Genomic DNA, 19,392 nt, shown 5'->3' on the forward strand with positions numbered 1-19,392 from the left:
CCCCCCCCCCCCCCCGGTAAAAAAAACCTGCCCTGCACATTTCCATTAAACTTTCCCCCTCTCGCCTTATGTTGGACATTTCCACCCTGGGAAAAAAGGTTCTGAATGTCTACCATAATAAACGAGACCTAGCACTGATCCTGGAAAAATCACAGCCATCATATCCTGTCAATCTGACTTGGTTTTGTCTCATAACCAATCTTCTATTCTTAATAATATGGGGAATTAGGGAAAAAAGGGGAAGTGAAAGGGTGAATGAACTGTCTTTTACCCAAGGTAGCGAATCAAGAATCAGAGGACATAGGCTTAAGGCGAGATGGTAAAGATTTAATAAGAGATACAAGGAACAGCAAATGCTGGTTTACAAAAAGTGCCTGAGTAACTCAGAGGGTCACGCAGCACCACTGAAGAACATTGATTAATGATGTTTCAGGTTGAGTCCCCTCTTCAGACTGTGCAGGGTCCTGAACGGAAAAGTCACCTATCCATGGGGTGGGAGATTGCAACCTTCACGTGGTCCACCCTGTTTCGACTAATGCAATCAACCCGACATGCACAAACAAATAGATCAAATAGAACAAGTGGACCCACAACTTTAGGCTGTGCACGCCATACGCAAGAAGAAGAACCTATCCATGTCCTCCAGAGAGACTGCCTGACCCGCTGAGTTACTCCAGCACTGTGTATCAACAATAAATCGGAACCGGGGGGGGGGGGGGCAATAGTCTCCCCTCAGAGTGTAGTAATTAGATGGAACAAGCTGCCAGAGGTGGTGATTGAAGCAGGTACAATAGTGACATTTAAAAGACACATGGACAGGTGCAAGGATGGGAAAGGTTTAGAGGGATATGGACAAAACGCAGGCAAATGGAATAGATAAGATGGGACATCCTGGTCAGCATGGGCGAGTTGGGCCAAAGGCCCTGTTTCAATGCTGGATTATTCTTTAAAAATATTATCCTCAAGCTCATGATCTTGTGCAATAACTTTGAAAATGGAAACTTCTGCAGCATCTGCAGTACTTTGGTTTTTGACCTCTATTGATTTAAGATGAGCAGAACTAATTTAACAATTCTCGTCAAAGCTTGACATTCAAGGAGGAAAGCCGAGGAAAGGTAACCAATTTAAATCAAGTTAAATATTTTTTAATAGTAACACAATAACTGACTTACAGTGTTCTTTATCCGGTTTTGAATGTCTGTATAAATCAGTGCCGTTTTCCAACCTCGTCCTGGTCCACTCAGTGTGACGGTCGGAAATCGATCCGGATCCAGTATGGTCTGGAAGATGCCTGCTAATGCCTCCATTATGCTCGTTCAATATTTCCTCTGTAAAGCAGTAGTATTATGATAAGGAATCATCAGAAAAAGTGACATTACAAATTGACACATTTAATAAATGTTTAAATCCAGTGCAATGATTCAATGGTCTATGTAAACAATGAATTACCGTATTTACCGGCGATGAAGACGCACCCCCATTTTGAGTTACTACATTTTGGGGGGAAAAAAAGGGCTGGCTGGACATAGAATTTCTTACGCTCAAAAAAAAAGAAAAAAAGTAACAATTCAATTTGCCCAAGGCTTCCAGATCTCCTCCATTCTGAATGACTGAATGGGTGTGGGGGATGGAGGGTGACGGCAGATGGAGAGACGGCAGGAAAAACAGGAGCACACCGGGACAAGTTGAATCAGTTGTGATCTTATTGAATACTAGTTCAAGGGACCAATTTGGGGGAGAGTTCCTTTCACAGCGTATGGGCAGTCTGGCCCGGGTCAGCACTGGCTACAAATGATAAAAAAAATAGCAGAGACACAATGAGCTGCAGGTGCTGGATTCTAGCATAGAACAGAAAGCGCTGGAGTAACTCAGCGCATCAGGCAGTATCTCTGGGCAAGGCCAAGCAAAAATGTGAAGAATTCTATGGTTCAATAGTTTATTTATTATTACGTGTTCCAAGGTACAACAAAATATTTTTTTTACATACAGGTCAGCAAGGCTATCCCCGTACATCAGCACAATCCCCCAGCTGGTACAGAATGTACAGACCATCCCACTGAATCCATCACTGAAACTGAGGCCCTGATCTTAAATCACTTAATTAGGTTAATCTTTTAACAGAAATGTCATGTTACTGATCACAACAGATCCAATTTCTGCCTGGCATATCTATGCCATTGGCTAGCATTGCAAAACAAAGCCAATCACTGTACCTTGGTACACAGACAATAATAAGCAAATGCCAAAGCTAAACTCAGTACTGCATCCTACCTCTGCCGTGGAGGTGAGGACCGTTCTGCTTGTCGTCTGCATGTGCAGCTTTAGCTTTCTGTTGCATTCGGTCGTCGCACGTGGGTTTATATCTGTGCATCTTATCTTCAGGGCAGCTGCTTTGGGCTGCTTCACAGATGCGCTCCCGGTCACCTGTAACGTTGGCCGATTTCACACCCTGGTGCTTCCTGGAATGGTGGTGATCTTTTTGGTAATGGCTGTCTTTGTCATCGTGATGTCGCTTCCTCTTCTTCTTCTTCTTTTTCTTTTTCCTGTGTTTTCGTTCGTCAGTTCCAGAACTTAGTTCGGACGTATGCAACGGATGTTGCCTAGAAAATCGTACAGCAAAATAAAGATGACACTGTGAGTGAAAAGCATTTGTACTGACTGCCCAGACCAATTTTTCAGTAGAAAGAATTGGTACTCAAAAAATTCTGGCCATGTTTCTACTGAAAACATCAACACTACCTTCAGATCTACAAGTGGCACAGCAGGCGAGTTGTTGCCTTGGACATCACCACGGACCCAGTGGGCTGAAGGGCCCGTTTCCACGCTGTATCTCTAAACTAAGGCACTTTAGATGTTGCTATTTAGAAATTTGCTGTTCTTCGAACCAAATTAATTTTGCTAGTAGCCTTTTCTAAAGTAGTCTTGCTTGGGGGTAGACAACTTGTTACCGTTACATATCTCCAGCAGCAATCAAATCCAAATATGAATCACAACGCAATCACGTTATGAGTGGCATGCTGTCTTAGCTGGCCGCGGCGCTGCCTCTATGTGCCAGCTACCCATCTTCAATTTTGCTACCTGGAATATTTTAACTGGTAAGGGTGGCACAGTGGCACAACTGGTGTGGCTGCAGCTCTCACAGTACCAGAGACCAGGGTTCAATCCTGACAGTGGGAGTTGTCTGTGTGGAGTTTGCTTGTTCGTCCATCGAATGTGTGGGTGCTCTAGTTTTCCCTCTCATCCCAAAGACGTGCTTGTAGGTTAATTGGCTTCTATAAATTGCCCCCGGTATTGGTTTCCCCTGGATACTCCATGCAAATCCCAAAGGTGTGCCACTTTATAGTTTGATTAGCCTCTGTACATTGCCACATGCATGTCGGTGAGAGGTGAAGGCAGAAGAGATTAGTTTAATTTGGCATAATGTTCAGCACAGACTTTGTGGGCTGAACGACCTGCTCCCATGCTGTACTGTTCTATGTTCTAATGTAGGAAGAATTAAAAAATGGTACAGGTGTAGGATTAGTGTAAAAGGGTGGTTGTTGGTCAGTGAAGACTCAGAGGGCCAAAGGGCCAAAGTCTGTGCTGCAACTCTGTTTATTCTGGTCTATTCTAGAAATTGGAAGATTTTTCTACTGATGGAGTTGGGCTTTACCCTTACTCAGCCTTCAATTGCAAACATTATGTGAGAGTCAAAACAAGCCGATCCTAAAGTTAACCAATATCCCGCTAGCTCAGTGCTAGCACTGGGTATATAATAGCGATTTCCAACTTCAATAATTTCCATCTCTAACTCAACTAATCTCAAGATGAGAAAATTGTAGTGCCATAGTTCTGACCAAACACCAATGCAGCTCACTTCATTCTCAGGCAACATAGCAAAAGCTAAAGGCACAGAACATGGCTGCAAAGATTCAGCTCGGACTCTGTGCTGTGGGAAGCCTCCGTTTATTCCTTGCCCTGTGGATAAAGTGAAGCACTACGCAGGCAAATGGGTCAAAGTTAAAAATGAGAAAGGAAACAAGAAATAGAAAATAAGCTTCAAACTGTAAAAAAAATAAACTACAGGTCCACCATTAATTTTCAGACATCCTTGGTTCCAGAGCCTTTCTGGATTATCCATTTTACCAGACCAACAGAGATCCCAGTCTCCAAGAGGAGTCCAACAGCACCAGAACGGTCCGTCTAAGCTGCCGAGATACGAGCTGCAAAGTCGACCTCTGACGTTGGCTATGGGAACGGAGTTCCAGAGGGTGCAAATTTCTGGGGGGGGGGGGGGGGGGGGGGGTCTAAGCTGCCGAGATACGAGCTGAGAAAGTCGACCTCTGACGTTGGCTATGGGAACGGAGTTCCAGAGGGTGCAAATTTCTGGGGGGGGGGCGGGAAGATTTGTGATGCGGCCAGAATTTGAGGGCCATGGCTATGGGGAGGTTTGGCAGGTAGGACTTTGTCTGTTGGAGTGCAGGAGGCTGAGGGATGATCTTATAAGGTACATAAATCATGAGGGGAATAAATTGGGTAAATGCAGAATATTTTACCCAGGGTAGGGGTATCAAAAACAAGAGGACATAGGTTTAAGTTGAGAGGAGCAAAATTTGATAGGAACCCGAGAGGCAACTTTTTCCACTCAGAGGGTGGTGAGAATCGGGGACAAGTTGCCAGAGGATGTAGTTGAGGCAGATACCATGAGCACATTGAAAAAATCGGAAAGGTTTAGAGGGTTATTATGGACCAATTGTGGGCTAATGGGACCATCTTGGTTGACATGGACAAGTTAGGCCAAAGGACCTGTTTCCGTGCTGCATGTTCCCAAAGTTTGGGGCCAAGCATCTTAAGACAACATTTTGAGCTTTAACCACATGAAAGCCATTTTACCTATGATTTCTATCTTTGTGTTTGTCTTTTGACTCCTTTCTCTTCTTTGATTTCCTGTGCCTTTTCATTCTCCTCTCTTCGGATTGCAAATCCCGGGAGAACCGTTTCCATTTCCGTTCGCCATCACTGTCACCGGTCTCGCTGTCGCAGCATTTCCTTTTACGTTCGCCTCTGTATTCCAGTCCATTGTACTCAAACTGATTGCTCCACGACTTCCCTGTGGAACCAGAGCTGAATTTCTCTCTGTGAAGATTATCCTGATAGGAGTGATGGGAAGACTGCAGTGGCTTTGAATTGCAGTAACTGTGCCTGTCAGATGGACAGTCATTATCTCTTTGATATTTATCAATTCTCCCATCTTGATGGTCTACTTTGTGAGACGAATTACTGTAACTGCAACTTGATTTTTCAACCTCTGTTTCATTTTGAGATAACCTCCTTTCTCTTCGTTCCCTGGACCTGTGCCTGTAGTTGGAGTCACCCTTGTAATTATCCCTTTGCAATAGTCTACCTTTCTCTTCGCAGGTCGATGCCCTACTCAGAGGCTCTGCGTGGACAGTAACAGTGCTCTCCTTCTCCTGAATCCTCCTTTCCTCTGGACCAACTGTAACTATGACTGGTGAAAGGGCTGCAGTTTTGTAAGTATTGTCAAGTTCTGAATTGCTGTTCTTATTTTGATTAGAGCTCTCCTTGACAGTTGCGATAACTAACCCAGTTGGTTCCTGCTCTGGTTTCTGGTGTGCTTCCTTTGTGATACCCTCTTTCTGAAGCCGAACTTTGTTGACAAGTCGGCCATTTTCCTCAAACACCCAATTCTTCTTTTGATCATCCGTTTCCCTATCAATCTGATGTTTCTCAGTTGAATGATCGTATTTCCCTGCTGGAGAAGTATCATCTTGACTTATATTTGCCTTGTTATGAGCGTGGACCGCATTTGTTTGGATCCCACTTTCCAAGACGCCTTTATGGTTGGAATCAGATTGAGGTTTAATTTGGTGATTTTCCATTTCCGACAATTTACTGGCAGGATCTTGGCTGGCCTGTTTATTATTTTCAAAACTGTGTCCATTGGTTGTGTGGTCCATTGCCCAGACCTTTTTACTCTGACTCTGTTTGATTCTCTCTTCAGTTTGTTTCTCACTGTCAGTTTTCTCCTGGATGGTTTGTGCATTGTGAACAGGACTCCGTTTGATGGGGATACTGCTGGGAACACAGCAGTCATCAGCCTTTCTCTGAAAATCGCCGTTACCTTTACAGGGATCAACTGGGGATAATGTAGACATTCCATCAGCTGCTTCCTGCAACGTGGAACTCAAGCTCGATTCTTTCTTCGTCAAACACGTTTGGACTGTGTCTGCATCACCACCACCACCACTGTGATTTATTGCAGAACTGCTTTTTGATAGGAGAACCAAGTGGTGTTCATTTCCCCTGTGTTACAAAGATTTTATTAGTTTCTTGAATAGGAATTCAATACAAACATTGCAAACAGCTGGAAAAGTACTTATCCTGCTGTTGCAACATACCCTACTCTGTATTACAATCCCTCCCTTCACCTCTCTCCCCATCCCATTCAACCTATATCCCTCCCTCTGGCTTTAAATTTCACTTCACTTCCTTATCTGGCACCCTTTTATCTGCTTTTCATCTCCAGACGTCCACATCTGTCAATCAACTCTTCAACTTCTGAGAGTCCCAGTTCCTTGTCAGGCCTGTCAGTAGATGGTAAGGATTAACTCACAGGGACATGGATCTTGTCAGCACTTCAAGGTTTGGATGAGATTGTTGACCAATTTTTAAATTACTGGGGCATCTGTTTATCCAAATTTGTTTTTAAACACACAGGTCAGGAAACCTTCTTTCAGAAGAACTGGGCAGGTGATCTCTGCTTTACTATGGTTTAGGGCAACGACAGGAACACTGTCTTTTGGATAAGAGTCTATACGTGTGAATCTCACTGCTTAATTAGATGAGACATACAGGTATGTAGGTTAATTGGCTTGGTGTGTGTGTGTAAATTGTCCCTAGAGCATGTAGGATAGTGTTAATGCGCGGGGATTGCGGGTCGGTGCGGACTCGAACCGGGCCTGTTTCCACGCTGTGTCACTAAACTGAGTTATTCAAAGCCCTGGCTAATATTTTCCCCTCAAATACTGCTTACAATTGTATCATGCACAAAAATGTCAGGGTATTTTAGAAATTAAGTACGTCAAATGATACTACAGCGTTATTTTATCACATCAGATTGTATTATAAATAAATTTGCTTCTTAAAGCGACCCAGGTTTTTCCTGCATCAGAACTGCTCCTCAGGACTACTGATCTTACCTGGCTTCTTCATAGCCATTTTTTCTGCCTGTAGAGTTGAACATTATGTTTTCTATGTTTGGGTTCTGGACAGAAGGACAGACCTGCAGTGATGAAAATGTTTAAACAATCACCAACATGGCACAACACAGAACCAATAAAACAACTTGGGTTTCTACTAGCGTGGCAGTGAGGGAGGTGCCCGAGTGGGCCAATTGATGGCTAGCGAAGGTGTGATCTCTAGTGGGAATCAATGTGGTGAACTGTGGAACTGTTTAAACTTTAGGATGAAGGGGCTCTGGTCCCAGTATTCCTGGATTACATTTTTTTTGGAGGATATTAGGCTTTGGAAGAGCATAATGCAATTTTACTGGATAACGTTGCCAAAATAAATAAAGCATTGAATTTACACTGGAACTTGGTTTAGCACTCAAGCCTCATCAGTGGAGCCAGGATGTTTAGGCACTAAAAAACTCTGAAATAGGCGGGCAAAAAGGCATAATAAGATTGCAAAAAAGACCCGAAAAAGGCATTTATTGACAAAAAAAAGCATAAAAAGGCATGTATTTCCACCACCAAAATATGGTTAAAAATAATATAAAGGTATACTACATTAAATGACCAAAGTTGCCTAGTTGCACATAATTACTAGCATTTTTTTCAAATTATCTGGTTTTAAACTTTGCCGTCTATCAGACAGAATTTGCTTCCATTGTGGAAAAACTTCTTTCTACCTCAGCTGGATCATAGCCGAAACAAGCTACAGACTCTATATTCATATCGGTATCTTGTGCATTACAACCACCTTTGAGAACTTTAGCTATGTTTTGTATTTCTTCAAGATCTTTGTTAGCTAAAATCACTCTCACATTTTCCTTGTATGTCTTTACCTACATCGCCAGGAACTTTTTCTGCATGATTTCACTGATGATCCTGACTGCCGCAGATTCTTCTTCTTCTTCAAAACAGTTGACATTTTCTTTTATCTTTTCAAAATTTGCAGCATGGTAGTGCACAGCAGAGACCCATGTACCCCACCTAATCAAAACGGGCTGAGGAGGTAGTGGAATTTCAGGTGCCATTTCCTTGAACAACTGCACACTTGACAGTGCTTTGAGGAAGTTTTCTTGACATCGGAAACTAGGCGCTCGACATTTGGAAACAAGCTACGTATGTGCTTGGCTATGAAGTCCTTGAGCTAAGCGTGTCAAATGCAACATTTTGGGGAATAAAACTTTAAGAGCACGAGCAGCTTTTTTTCATGTTCGGAGCTGCATCAGTCACAAACAGTAGAACATTCTCGTGTTTTATACCTTCTAGCCAAAGTACAACAAGTGAGGATGTCAACTGAACAATAGTTGAGCTGTTTGACTACTCCAATATTTCCGATGTCAACAAATACTCCTTTGATGATTGACCTGCCTCCAGTGTACCGATGACCACATTGGCAACATATCTCCCCACAGCATCAGTTGTCTCGACTATTGAGATCCATATTTTGTTGCATGCAACTTCATCTCTAATTTTCTGCACAACAATGTTGAAGTTGCTGTCAACATAATATTTCCCTAATGATGACTCGCTTGGTATATGTTCCTCTGTGTATTTCTCGAAAAAACCTCTGAGAGATTTGTTTTCCAATTTCCACAGTGGAAGTCCAGCATCCATGAATGCCTTGCACAGATCACTCAAAAACTCAGATTTGCAACTGGAGCCAGCAGTGAATGTAGTGAGGAGACAAGCTTGGGTATTTCGCTTAGGTAGTCTTCACCCCAGCGGTATCAACATTGACTTCTCTAATTTTAGATAACCCTTGTCTTCTCCTTCCTCCCCCTTCCCAGCTCTGTCTCCACCTCTCCCTTTCTTTTTCCCACCACCCCCACATCAGTCTGAAGAAGGGTCTCGACCCGAAACATCGCCTATTCCTTCTCTTCATAGATGCTGTCTCACCCACTGAGTTTCTCCAGCATTTTTTGTCTACCTTCGATTTTTCCAGCATCTGCAGTTCTTTCTTAAATAGATCTTGGAGAAGACTGAACCAGCAGGCAGCGGCACGAACAAATGAACGACCGACGGTGGCGCCCCCGGTTTCGCCCCGGTGGTGGAAATATTCTTGTAAGTTATACTATGTTAACATGTTAATAATAATATTAATATTAACGTGTTAACATAAAAAACGTCATTGTGATCACAGTACAACTAGAGAAAATAGCACAACCTTTTAGCAAAACGGCCAAAAAAGGCTGATTTAGGCACTCGATCATGAAAAGGGCATTATCTTGGTGAAATCATCAAAAAAGGCTTGAACAGGCACATGGCATTTCTGGCAAAATCCTGGCTCTACTCATCAGCAATGGCATTGCTCATGGAAGCAGCGTTAGAGGCCATTACAGCGTTATGTATTTAGAGATGGGTTGGTGATATAGACAATAGGTGCAGGAGTAGGCCATTTGGCCCTTCGAGCCAGCACCACCATTCAATGTGATCATGGCTGATCATCCACTATCAGTACCCTGTTCCTGCCTTCTCCCCATTCCCCCAATATTTTGGGTTGGTGGGTGGGATTCATTCTCGCTAGAGAAGGCCACTTTGATCTGGCCAAATGCTTAGCTCTGGCAGGTTATTCAGCCGTATCAGTTGATGATTGCAACAGGGTCACAATTCAAATATCTCTGCTGCTGATGCCATCTACTGGCCAATCTCTGAACAGCCATAACATCTCAAAGTCAGTCATACAGCATGGAAACAGGCCCTTCGGCCCAACTTGCCCACACCGACCAACATGTCCCATCTACACTCGTCCCACCAGTTTATTTATCTCAATAAATAACCTTTACATGAATCACTGAACCCACAGTAACCATCCATATCCGTTCACACGAGTTCTATGTTATCCCACTTTCTCATCCACTCCCCGTCCACCAGGAGCAATTTACAAACCTACAAACCCACACCGCTTGGTTACTTTGGGAGGAAACCCGAGCACCTGGATGAAACCCACACGATCACAGGATGAAGTGCAAACTCCACATAGACAGTATGCGAGGTCAGGATCAAACCCGGGTGTCTGGCGCTGTGAGGCAGCAGTTCTACCAGCTGAACCCATTATATGCATATACCCTTTCATCCATTTCCCTTTCTCTAGCTTCACATTTCACACCTCTTCTCTCCGTATCTTAACAGCTTTATGTCCTCTTTCCATCTCTGGTCTCTATCCAACCATCTGCCAAACAAAATCTCCTTCACATGCTTTTTGTATCCATCGATCACTTGTCAGGCTTTGTCCCATTCCCACTTATTTTTCAGCTTTCTGCCCCCTACTGCAATCATTCCGAAGAAGAGTAACTAATCCATGTCCTCCAGAGATGCTGACTCACTCGCTAAGTTACTCCAACATTTTGTGTTTTGTAAACCAGCATGTGGAGTTGCTTCTCGCCATGTGCAAATACAAAAGCCCTCCTGTTGCAGAAATATACCAGCAATGATAATAAAATGTAGCATCATTTATCAGATCCTGATATATTGAAACTGCATTTTATTCCTCAGCACGTTTTCAGCCTAACTTCAGATCAGTTGGTTGGTGCAGGGGATGGAGGGATAAAGATTATGTGCAAGCAGGTAAGAGTTGGTCTTGGCATTATGTTCAGCACGCACTTTGTGGGCAAAAGGGCATGTTCTTGAGCTATACTGTTCTATACTCTATAGCTGGGAAAATGACAGTTGAAGTGGCACAATGTTGCAGTGGTAGAGCTGCTGCCTGATAGTGCCAGAGATCTGGGATCAACCGAGACTTCGAATGATATTTGCGTGGAGTTTGTACGTTCTGCCTGTGACCGTGTGGAATTTCTCTGGGAGCTCTGGTTTCCTCCAACATCACATAAGTGTGCAGGTTTGTAGGATAATTGGCATCTATATAAGATCCAAAAGTGCGATAACAGAACTAATGTACGGGTGAATGATGATCAGCGTGAACTGTGGACAGAAGGGCCTGTTTCCTCGCTATCTCTCTAAACTAACCTAAACTGTTAACAACAAAAATCCAGGCCTCGCTCTGAGTAGGGAGAGCAGATGGAAAACAAGTCTGAAAGCAAACAAGTGTGAATAAATATAACTTTAGCAGACTACTTACTTCAACAGCGGATGGTGATTCCTTTGCAGATAAACCATTTGCAGGGCAATCTGCAGACAGCATCTGAGGAACAATGGGTTCAGATGCCTGATGCCTGCCATGATCCCTTGTGCCCCTAAGTGCATCAGTGGCATCCATCTCAGACGGCATTTTTGGGCAAGAGTCATCACTGGTGGCTGCAGACATGGAATTCATTTTGAGATACGTGCTGGGTCCAGTTCCATTAACTGCTCTATTCAGGGACTTTGCATAGCCATTCTCCTTAATCAAGCCCTTGGGCTCTTCATCAGATTCCTCCGAGGATTCCTCGTTATACGGAACTAAAGAACTGGCAGGTCCCTTGGGCTGACCGTTCACCATTAAGTGAGAAGAGGCAGCGTTGGACTCCACAGATTGAGTGGCAACGACGGTAGCAGCAGGTGGAATGGAGGGTGGGGTTGCAGCAGCTGAGGTTCCCGAGGTAGAAGGTGAAACACTGGTATGGGAAGCTGTTGACGGAGCCTTGTAAAGGTTATCCAACGGACTACTGTGGAGCTTGGTCGGGGGCTGGGCCTGTCTCGTCCCTGGCTTGGAAGGTTGTATACTGAAGGAAAGCTTTTGCCGTTTGGACGATTCGGGCAAGGTGGTGGGCCTGGGCAGTAACCGACCCGGAGAGGGCCCAGGAGGTGTAGAAATTGTCCTGCTGCCACTCGTGCCGGCTGCTGCGTTACTGTGAATATCTTTCACAGTGCAGTTCCCATTCGTTAAGTGATTTGATTTCTGTAATACAGGAAAATAATTTACTAAACACAAAAGGCAGTGAACAAAGTTAATGCTAAGTTTTAGTATTAACAGTCTAAAAGCACACACTATCCACGATCAATAAAGTGATAGCATTAAAAAACACAGAAATAGGCCCGGCAGACCATCTCGTCCCTGCTGACCAAGATGCCACTTCTAAGCTAATTCCAATTGCCTGCATTCAGCCCATATCCCTTTTCCTTCCATGTACCTGTCTAAGTGCCCTTTAAATGCTGTTGTATCTGCCTCAACTACCTCCACTTGCAGCTCATTCCATATACTCTCCACCCTCTGACTAAAAGAATTGCCCCTCGGGTTCTGATGAAATCTTGACACAGAATGTTGAAATAATTTAACAGGTCAGACAGCATCTCTGGAGAACATGGATAAGTAACGTTATGTATCAAGACTCTTTTTCAGACAGTATTACTTCTACAGATGCACAACAGAGGCATACATTTGGGTTGCATAACAGCTTGGTTTGGAAAAAGCGCTGCCCACAGCCACAAGAAATCGCAACGGTACATGTAGCCCAGTCCATCACACGGACTTCCCTCCATTGATATCCCCCTCCATCGGGCCACTCTTGCCTCCCTCCGCACCCTCATCTCCTTCCAACTACATTGCTCCCTTTGGCTTTGCATTTCTCTTCTCTCCTTATCGGACACCCTTTTGACCCTTTTCAGGTCTGGTCTGTCCACCTATCTGCCAATAAAACCCCTCTTCTTCAGTATCTACCTATCACCTCTCTTCTAGCTTTCTCCCCCCACCTACAATAAGTCTGAAAAAGGGACCCGAGCTGAAACGTCGCCTACCAATGTATTCCGCAGATGCTGACTGACCTGCTGTGTTATTCCAGCACTTTTTGCTTCACTCAGGATTCCAGCAAGTGCAGTTCCATGCGTTTCCTTTATCATTCCTACCTTGGTCATTTGTGGGGAGAGTTGTGGTCCAATAAATCCAGTGAGAGCTTGGTTGTTGGTCAACCTCTGATTGACAGGCGGCCTTGGAGATGACTGGCCCATGTGATTCGAATGCTTTGTCCCATTTTTTGTGTCATGCGATCTGCAAAAAGCATGGATCTTTGTTTTAGGAAAAATGGTAACAGTCCTGAGCATGTGAAAATTCCAATTCCCAAGTATTTTGAAAGTACCTGATGTAAAACAGCACATAAGCTTGTTGATTCAGCACTGATCGGATGTCACTTGTGGATACAAGAGAATCGTTCATCTGGTACCATTGTCCATTACTTGCCTGGGAATACATGCATTTTCAATTTCAAATACAGTTGGTAACATTTGAAGACTTGTGGAAGTCTCCACTAACAAAATCATGTTCCGAAGACAAGCAACTTGCCAACTGTACACTGACAATGATAATTAAAGTTGAATCTGAATCTGAATAAGCACAAAGATTTACACACTGTAGAGAACCTTTGATGACATACTTTTCTAGTAATGTGATTACTTTAAGTAATTACCTTGATGTAGCAGTAGTAATGGCCAGCATGACAGCTGAAGCCTGAATGTACCAATACTGCATACAAGGCATACACAACTGGCTCTCCATTTGACTGGGACATATAGGGCCGAACGTCCAGATACTCAGAATACCGTACTTCCTAAAACCAAACAAAACACAAATAATCATTCACTTCCTGACATGGTATTGTGAATGACAGATTTCCCTCCTTGCATTCCTAACTGATTAATTCATCTGCTCGTGAGGGAACGATCAACGTTGTTCAAGTTACAAAAGATTTGTTATAAAGAGCAGCTTTATCGGGCAGCTGGCTAGTCTTGTGGCACAAAACACAAAGTTTTGGAGGAACTCAGCGGGTCGGGTAGCATCTGTGGAGAGAATGGCCAGACGCTGAAGGGTCCCGACCATTGTCTGGCAATTCCCTCCATATTGTCAGACCCGCTGAGTTACTTCGGCACTGTGTTTTGCTCAAGATTCCAGCATCTGCAGATCCTTGGCTCTTCAAAGTGTTGTTGCACATTAGGAATCCTTGTGCATTAAAATCCCAAGGATACTTCTCCTGTCACTAACTACTTTGGGATATTGCAAACAAAGTAAAGACACTATAAATTGCTTACATAGCTATAAAACAAGGTGTTCTGGATCAGTGTCTTCCTCTGAACAGCACCCTATATCTTCAGCAATCTACATGAAGCAACAAAAAATATATAGACGCTGTTTGCCTTCAGGCAGATAGAATGGTTATTCTTAAAGGGGCAATCAATATGAGGCATAAATAAAAGAACTGAAACTTCTTTCCATAAACCGCAACACTGGGTCTCAGTAGAAACATAACAATTAAGATAAGTATATTCAGAAGAAAATAAATTCAACCACTTGTTATCCTTAATTAGTAGTTGCACTTAATTCCTGAAGAGATGACCAAAATGTATTCTAGGCAAAACACTGGGTTAAGAGGATAAAAACAAAGTATACCATCTACCCCTCCAAATCTGCTCTGCCATTTTTCAGGAGCGTGGCTGAACCAACCCCCCCCCCCCCATTTACTTATATTACCATCCCCATTTCTCACGACTACTTTAATATTCCAGAAATCTTTACGTCTGATTCAAATAAATTGAATGACCAAACTCTGCAGGGTAGAAAATTCCAAAGATTCATCACCCTTTGAATGAAGGCTTGTATTTATGCATGGTACATCTGATCTGTTAGGATAGCATGCAAAACCAAACTTTTCACTGTAACTCAGTACACTTGACAATAATAAAACTTAATACCTAACGGAATTTGTCCTCGCCCCAGTCCCAAATAGCCTACTCTCTATTCTGATACTGTGACCACTGGCTCCAGACTCCTCAACCAACTCTATTCGCCCTGTTGGGTTCTATAAGAATATTTTAGATCGCAAAGAGATTGCTTCACGTTCTTCTAAATTGTGGAGAAAAAGGGCAAAGTCTATTAATTGTCTCCCATTTAGCTAACTCGTCATCTCTGGAAAAGATGAGTCAGTGACTCGTTACTCTGTTCCTCTACGCCGAGTATTTCCTTTGAGATGAGAGCAAAATAATACTCCTGCTGCAATCTCACCATACATATTTGCAGTAAGACAGCTTTCACTTCTACGCTAAATTATCTCATAAAGTTCAAATTGTCTTTCTTGATCACTTGGACCTGTGCATTGTCTTTCAGTGACCTGTGTACAAAGACAGGTCTCTTTAAACATCAATAAATTACTTTTTAAACTACGTACTTGTGTTATAACATCAGGATAAATGCTCAACCAAGAAAACCAAGCCCAATGCCAAAGTAGTATCTAAACTGCTTTTGCACACTTATGCTATAGGACAATAAAAGCCATGTTCAGTAATGTAACCTAATCTCTTACTACTTAACAAATACTCTGCTATTTGATTCTTTGCACCAAAATGGATACATTCACTATTGCATTACATCTGCCATGTTCTAGCCCACTCAATCAGCTTGTCTATATCCGCTTGAAGCCTCTTTACATCTTCTTCCCTCAGAATCCTATCCAATTTTCTGTCACATAGATGAATACAGAACTTAGAGGCTGTGAACAGGGCAAAGAGAATATTTTAACAAGCATTTTTAAGGCAGTCATCCTATGGAACAGCTCATCTCAAAAATTGATGCATTAATTTCCAAAACAGTAAATACCTTTGTGATCTTTCCACCTGTAAAGTTAGCAAAGCGTTTTAGAGAGAGCGTCAACACATTTGATGCTCGATGGACGGTGAATCTCTTTGAGGCAGGCACCATTTTCTTACACCTAGTTTTATTACAAAAGAAATGCTATATTAGATAATTAGCCCACAATCTATTTCATATTGAATGAATTTAATACATAGCTATCATGTGGCTTTGTATATTATTTTTAAAATAATTGTGTCAGAGTGCTTTTCAATACAGAAGATTTATCTTGCAATGGATCAGATGTACTTGAGGAACTAAAAGTCTGCTGTTTCAGGTGAAGAGTTGCCATGAGAATTTGTCTAATGCATTTGATGTAATTGGTAATTTCTTTCCTTGGAGGTTTCATGGATTGTTTTACAGAGTCTCTTTAATTGGTTACCAAAAATTATACCGTGATAAATTAAAACTCAAATTAACTGTCCACACGTATTGTATAATTTAAAAAAAGCAGAGTAATTGCAAAAAGCATGTGATTACAGTAAAGGGCCTGTCCCACTTAGGCGACTGCCAGGGACTAGTTTTAATGGAATTCACGAATGACACCTGGTGACAACCTACGACAGCAAAAATTGTCGCCACTGTCACCGAAAAATTTTTCACCATGTTGCCTGTAGTCGTCCAAAAAAATCGTCGAAGTGTCACAGGCTCTTAAACCCTTGTGGGCCATGAGGGGAGGGGAAGGATTAGGCAATGTCTGCTATTGTTGACTGTCCACTATATCCGAGCAAGGGATCATCATATTAGTAGTAGAAACAAACAACTACAGTTGCTGGTTAATACACAAAACAACACGACACAAAGTGCTGGAGTAACTCAACAGGTCTAGGCACATTTCAGGGCGAGACCCTTCTTTAGACTCTCAGTCTGGAACTAGGCCTGGAATCTGGCTGGCTGCCGGGGGAGAGGCAAGGAACGGCAAAATCAATGGTCATGGACTGAGGGCGGCCGGAGTACAGGTAAGGGTCAGCAGTGCCGGTGGCAGGCATGGCCTGGAAGTGGCATGAGTTTGGGGTGGCATGGAGCCAGGGGTGGTGTCGACACCTGCCAGTAGGTCCGTCCGCTATAGTCAAAATCCATTATAAAGAGGTCTGTTAAAACTAAGGTTTACTGTACTCTGTTTTCCCCACATTGCCAGAATTAATTCCACAGATTCAAAACCGGGATTGAGTGATCAGTTTCAGCCATGTATGATGATAAATCATCTCTGGTTCCTCTGTGCAATAGAGGAATTCTAAATAAACACATTAAACAATTTGAAATTAAGGTTAGACTTTAAATGTGTCCTTAATACAAAACTTGCTTGCTATAACAGCACAAAATGCACCAGCTACTATTCTGGACTACTCTGACAACATCGCCAAAACTTGCGACCTCTACCATAGAAGATGATGCAAGCGTGTGGGCAGCACCACCAGTCGCATGTTCCCCTTCAGAGTCTCGCACCACCCCGATTCAGGAATTAGTTATGCATCAACACTTGGGCCAATTCCTGGAACTCCCCCTGAACACAACTGCAGGAGTATCTTGACCACATTGTAGCACAGGAACAGGCCCTTCTGCCTATGATTTCTATGCAGACTGAAAGTATATATATCAATGTCTTCATGCCATTATAATAATTATTAAATAAGGCATTTGTGTATTTATTTCTGTCCAAACCTTGAGTGTTCCAATCTTCATTTTCTGCTCTGCAAAATGTTTAAAAAGTTGGTTAAAACTGTGCATGCTACCTCCTGGTTTGTGGTGTGAGAATTAGTATAGTCGGACACTTGGTCAGCGTGGACAGGGTTGCAAAAAAGCCTGTTTCTGTGGAATACGACTATCAATGTACTATTAGCTGCCTAGCCTTCTTGATGAAGGCACTTCTTCTGGTTGTAGTGATCCTCTGCTGTTGATGACTGACATAAACTGACATTGATAAATATAAAATTCATGTCAGACGTTTGCAGGTAGCTTTCAGGTCAGTGAATGTTAATGCTTACCACTGTCCAGAAAACATAGGCCATTATCCTTGTAGTTCACAAAAATACAAGAACTAATATGCAAAGCAAAATGTGCAGTACATCTAATAAAAAGATCCAAGGTTTTATTAATTTATGGAATGAACAGATGACTCACTCATGTCCTGACTAATGCCTTGTTTCCCAAATGCTTTCTGTTGAATAATTAAAGTGAACTTGCCGCACAGCATTTATAGACACAGAATCACAGCATGGAGAAAGGCTCTTCAGCCCAGAGTCTCTACTGGCCATCCACCACCTTTCTATACGAATACCATTTTCCAACATTTGGCCTAACCTTCTGTGTCATAGCTTTTCTAAATACTTTTGTGTGCCTGCCTCCACCCCTCTATCTAGTAGATTTCATCCATCCTCTGGGTGAGAAATCATCAAGACCGTTCTAATTCTTCCTCTTAACCTAAAGCCGTGCTCTCTGGTTGTACATATCTTTGCGAAAAGTTAAGTTTCTCGCTCTTTACTCTATCCATGTCCCTCGTGTATATCTCAGTTAAGAACACTCCTTTTTCCCCATCACTCCTTTCGCACCTTTAGCCTTCGGTTTTAAGAAAATCAAACCCAGCCTATCCATCTTTCCTCAAAGTGGAAACACTACTCCTGACAACACCCTAATTAATCTCCTCTGCATCCCCCACCAGTACAATCACTGGAGTTTTATGGAGTGATACCATAACCTCTTTGCTCTTATATTCTTCTCCCCTGTTAATGAAAAAATATCACAATTGCCTTTTTAACTATCTTACCTACCTGTGCTGCTGCCTTCAGAGATCCTTGGATATGTACACCAAGGTCCCTCTGTTCCCTGTTATTTCCTCAGGTCCTATAGTCATTGTGCCCGTCACAGCTTTATCTGAAAATGCATCACCCCACACATTCCAGCATTAAATTCCACCTGCCGTCGCTCGTACCAACTCATCAATATTGTTCTCTTGTTGAAAACTACCCACCCCTCGATTATCAACATCACCGCTAATTTGTGTCACGTCTCTAATCTTTGAGTTACCACTAATTAAGCCAAACACAAACACAAGATAGAGCAAAGAGAAAGATACCAGAGTGCAGAATATAGTTTCTCAGTATTGTAACATAACAGATCCAGAGAAAAGGTCCAATGTCCACAAAGAGGTAAGTTAGAGAATCAGGATTGTACCCCAACTTACAATAAGACCGTTCAGAAGTGTAATAACAGAGGGGAAGAAGTGGGGCAGGTAACTTTTTCCACCGTCTTACGACCAAAGTCAGGTAGAATGCAGTGTGATCATCATTCTTAAAAAAATGAATGAAAACATCCCTTCGGCCGACAATCACCTATTCACACCAGTTCCATGTTATCCCACTTTCACATACACATCGCAATTTACTGAGACCAATTAACCTACAAACATGCGTGCATTTGGGAGGTGGGAGGAGCCTGAAATGGAGGAACCAGAGGAAACCCACAGGGAGAAAGTGCAAATCCACAGACAGCACACAAGATCAGGATCAAACCCGGGTCTCTGGTGCTGTGAGGCAGCAGCTCTATCTGCTGCGCCACCGTGCCGCCCTTATTGGACTCAACTGCTGTCGCCAGCAATACTGCCCAACTTAGCCG

General features: G+C 42.9%; 1 protein-coding gene across 4 annotated transcripts in view; it reads right to left on the reverse strand.

Moving 5' to 3' along the window:
* The window catches only part of usp42 (ubiquitin specific peptidase 42), a 67,912-nt gene that overhangs the window by 7,669 nt on the left and 40,851 nt on the right, over positions 1-19,392 (reverse strand). For all 4 annotated transcript variants that reach the window (XM_055651580.1, XM_055651583.1, XM_055651581.1 and 1 more), the window contains 9 exons: positions 15,748-15,859; positions 13,568-13,708; positions 13,241-13,341; positions 13,011-13,152; positions 11,308-12,066; positions 7,200-7,282; positions 4,873-6,303; positions 2,272-2,600; positions 1,173-1,328 (listed from right to left, as the gene is read on the reverse strand). In XM_055651580.1, coding sequence (XP_055507555.1) covers positions 1,173-1,328; positions 2,272-2,600; positions 4,873-6,303; positions 7,200-7,282; positions 11,308-12,066; positions 13,011-13,152; positions 13,241-13,341; positions 13,568-13,708; positions 15,748-15,859 — 3,254 coding nt within the window. The remainder of the gene's footprint in view (positions 1-1,172; positions 1,329-2,271; positions 2,601-4,872; positions 6,304-7,199; positions 7,283-11,307; positions 12,067-13,010; positions 13,153-13,240; positions 13,342-13,567; positions 13,709-15,747; positions 15,860-19,392) is intronic.

This window comes from Leucoraja erinacea, chromosome 20 (genome assembly GCF_028641065.1).
Source record: "Leucoraja erinacea ecotype New England chromosome 20, Leri_hhj_1, whole genome shotgun sequence".
Taxonomy (NCBI): domain Eukaryota; kingdom Metazoa; phylum Chordata; class Chondrichthyes; order Rajiformes; family Rajidae; genus Leucoraja; species Leucoraja erinaceus.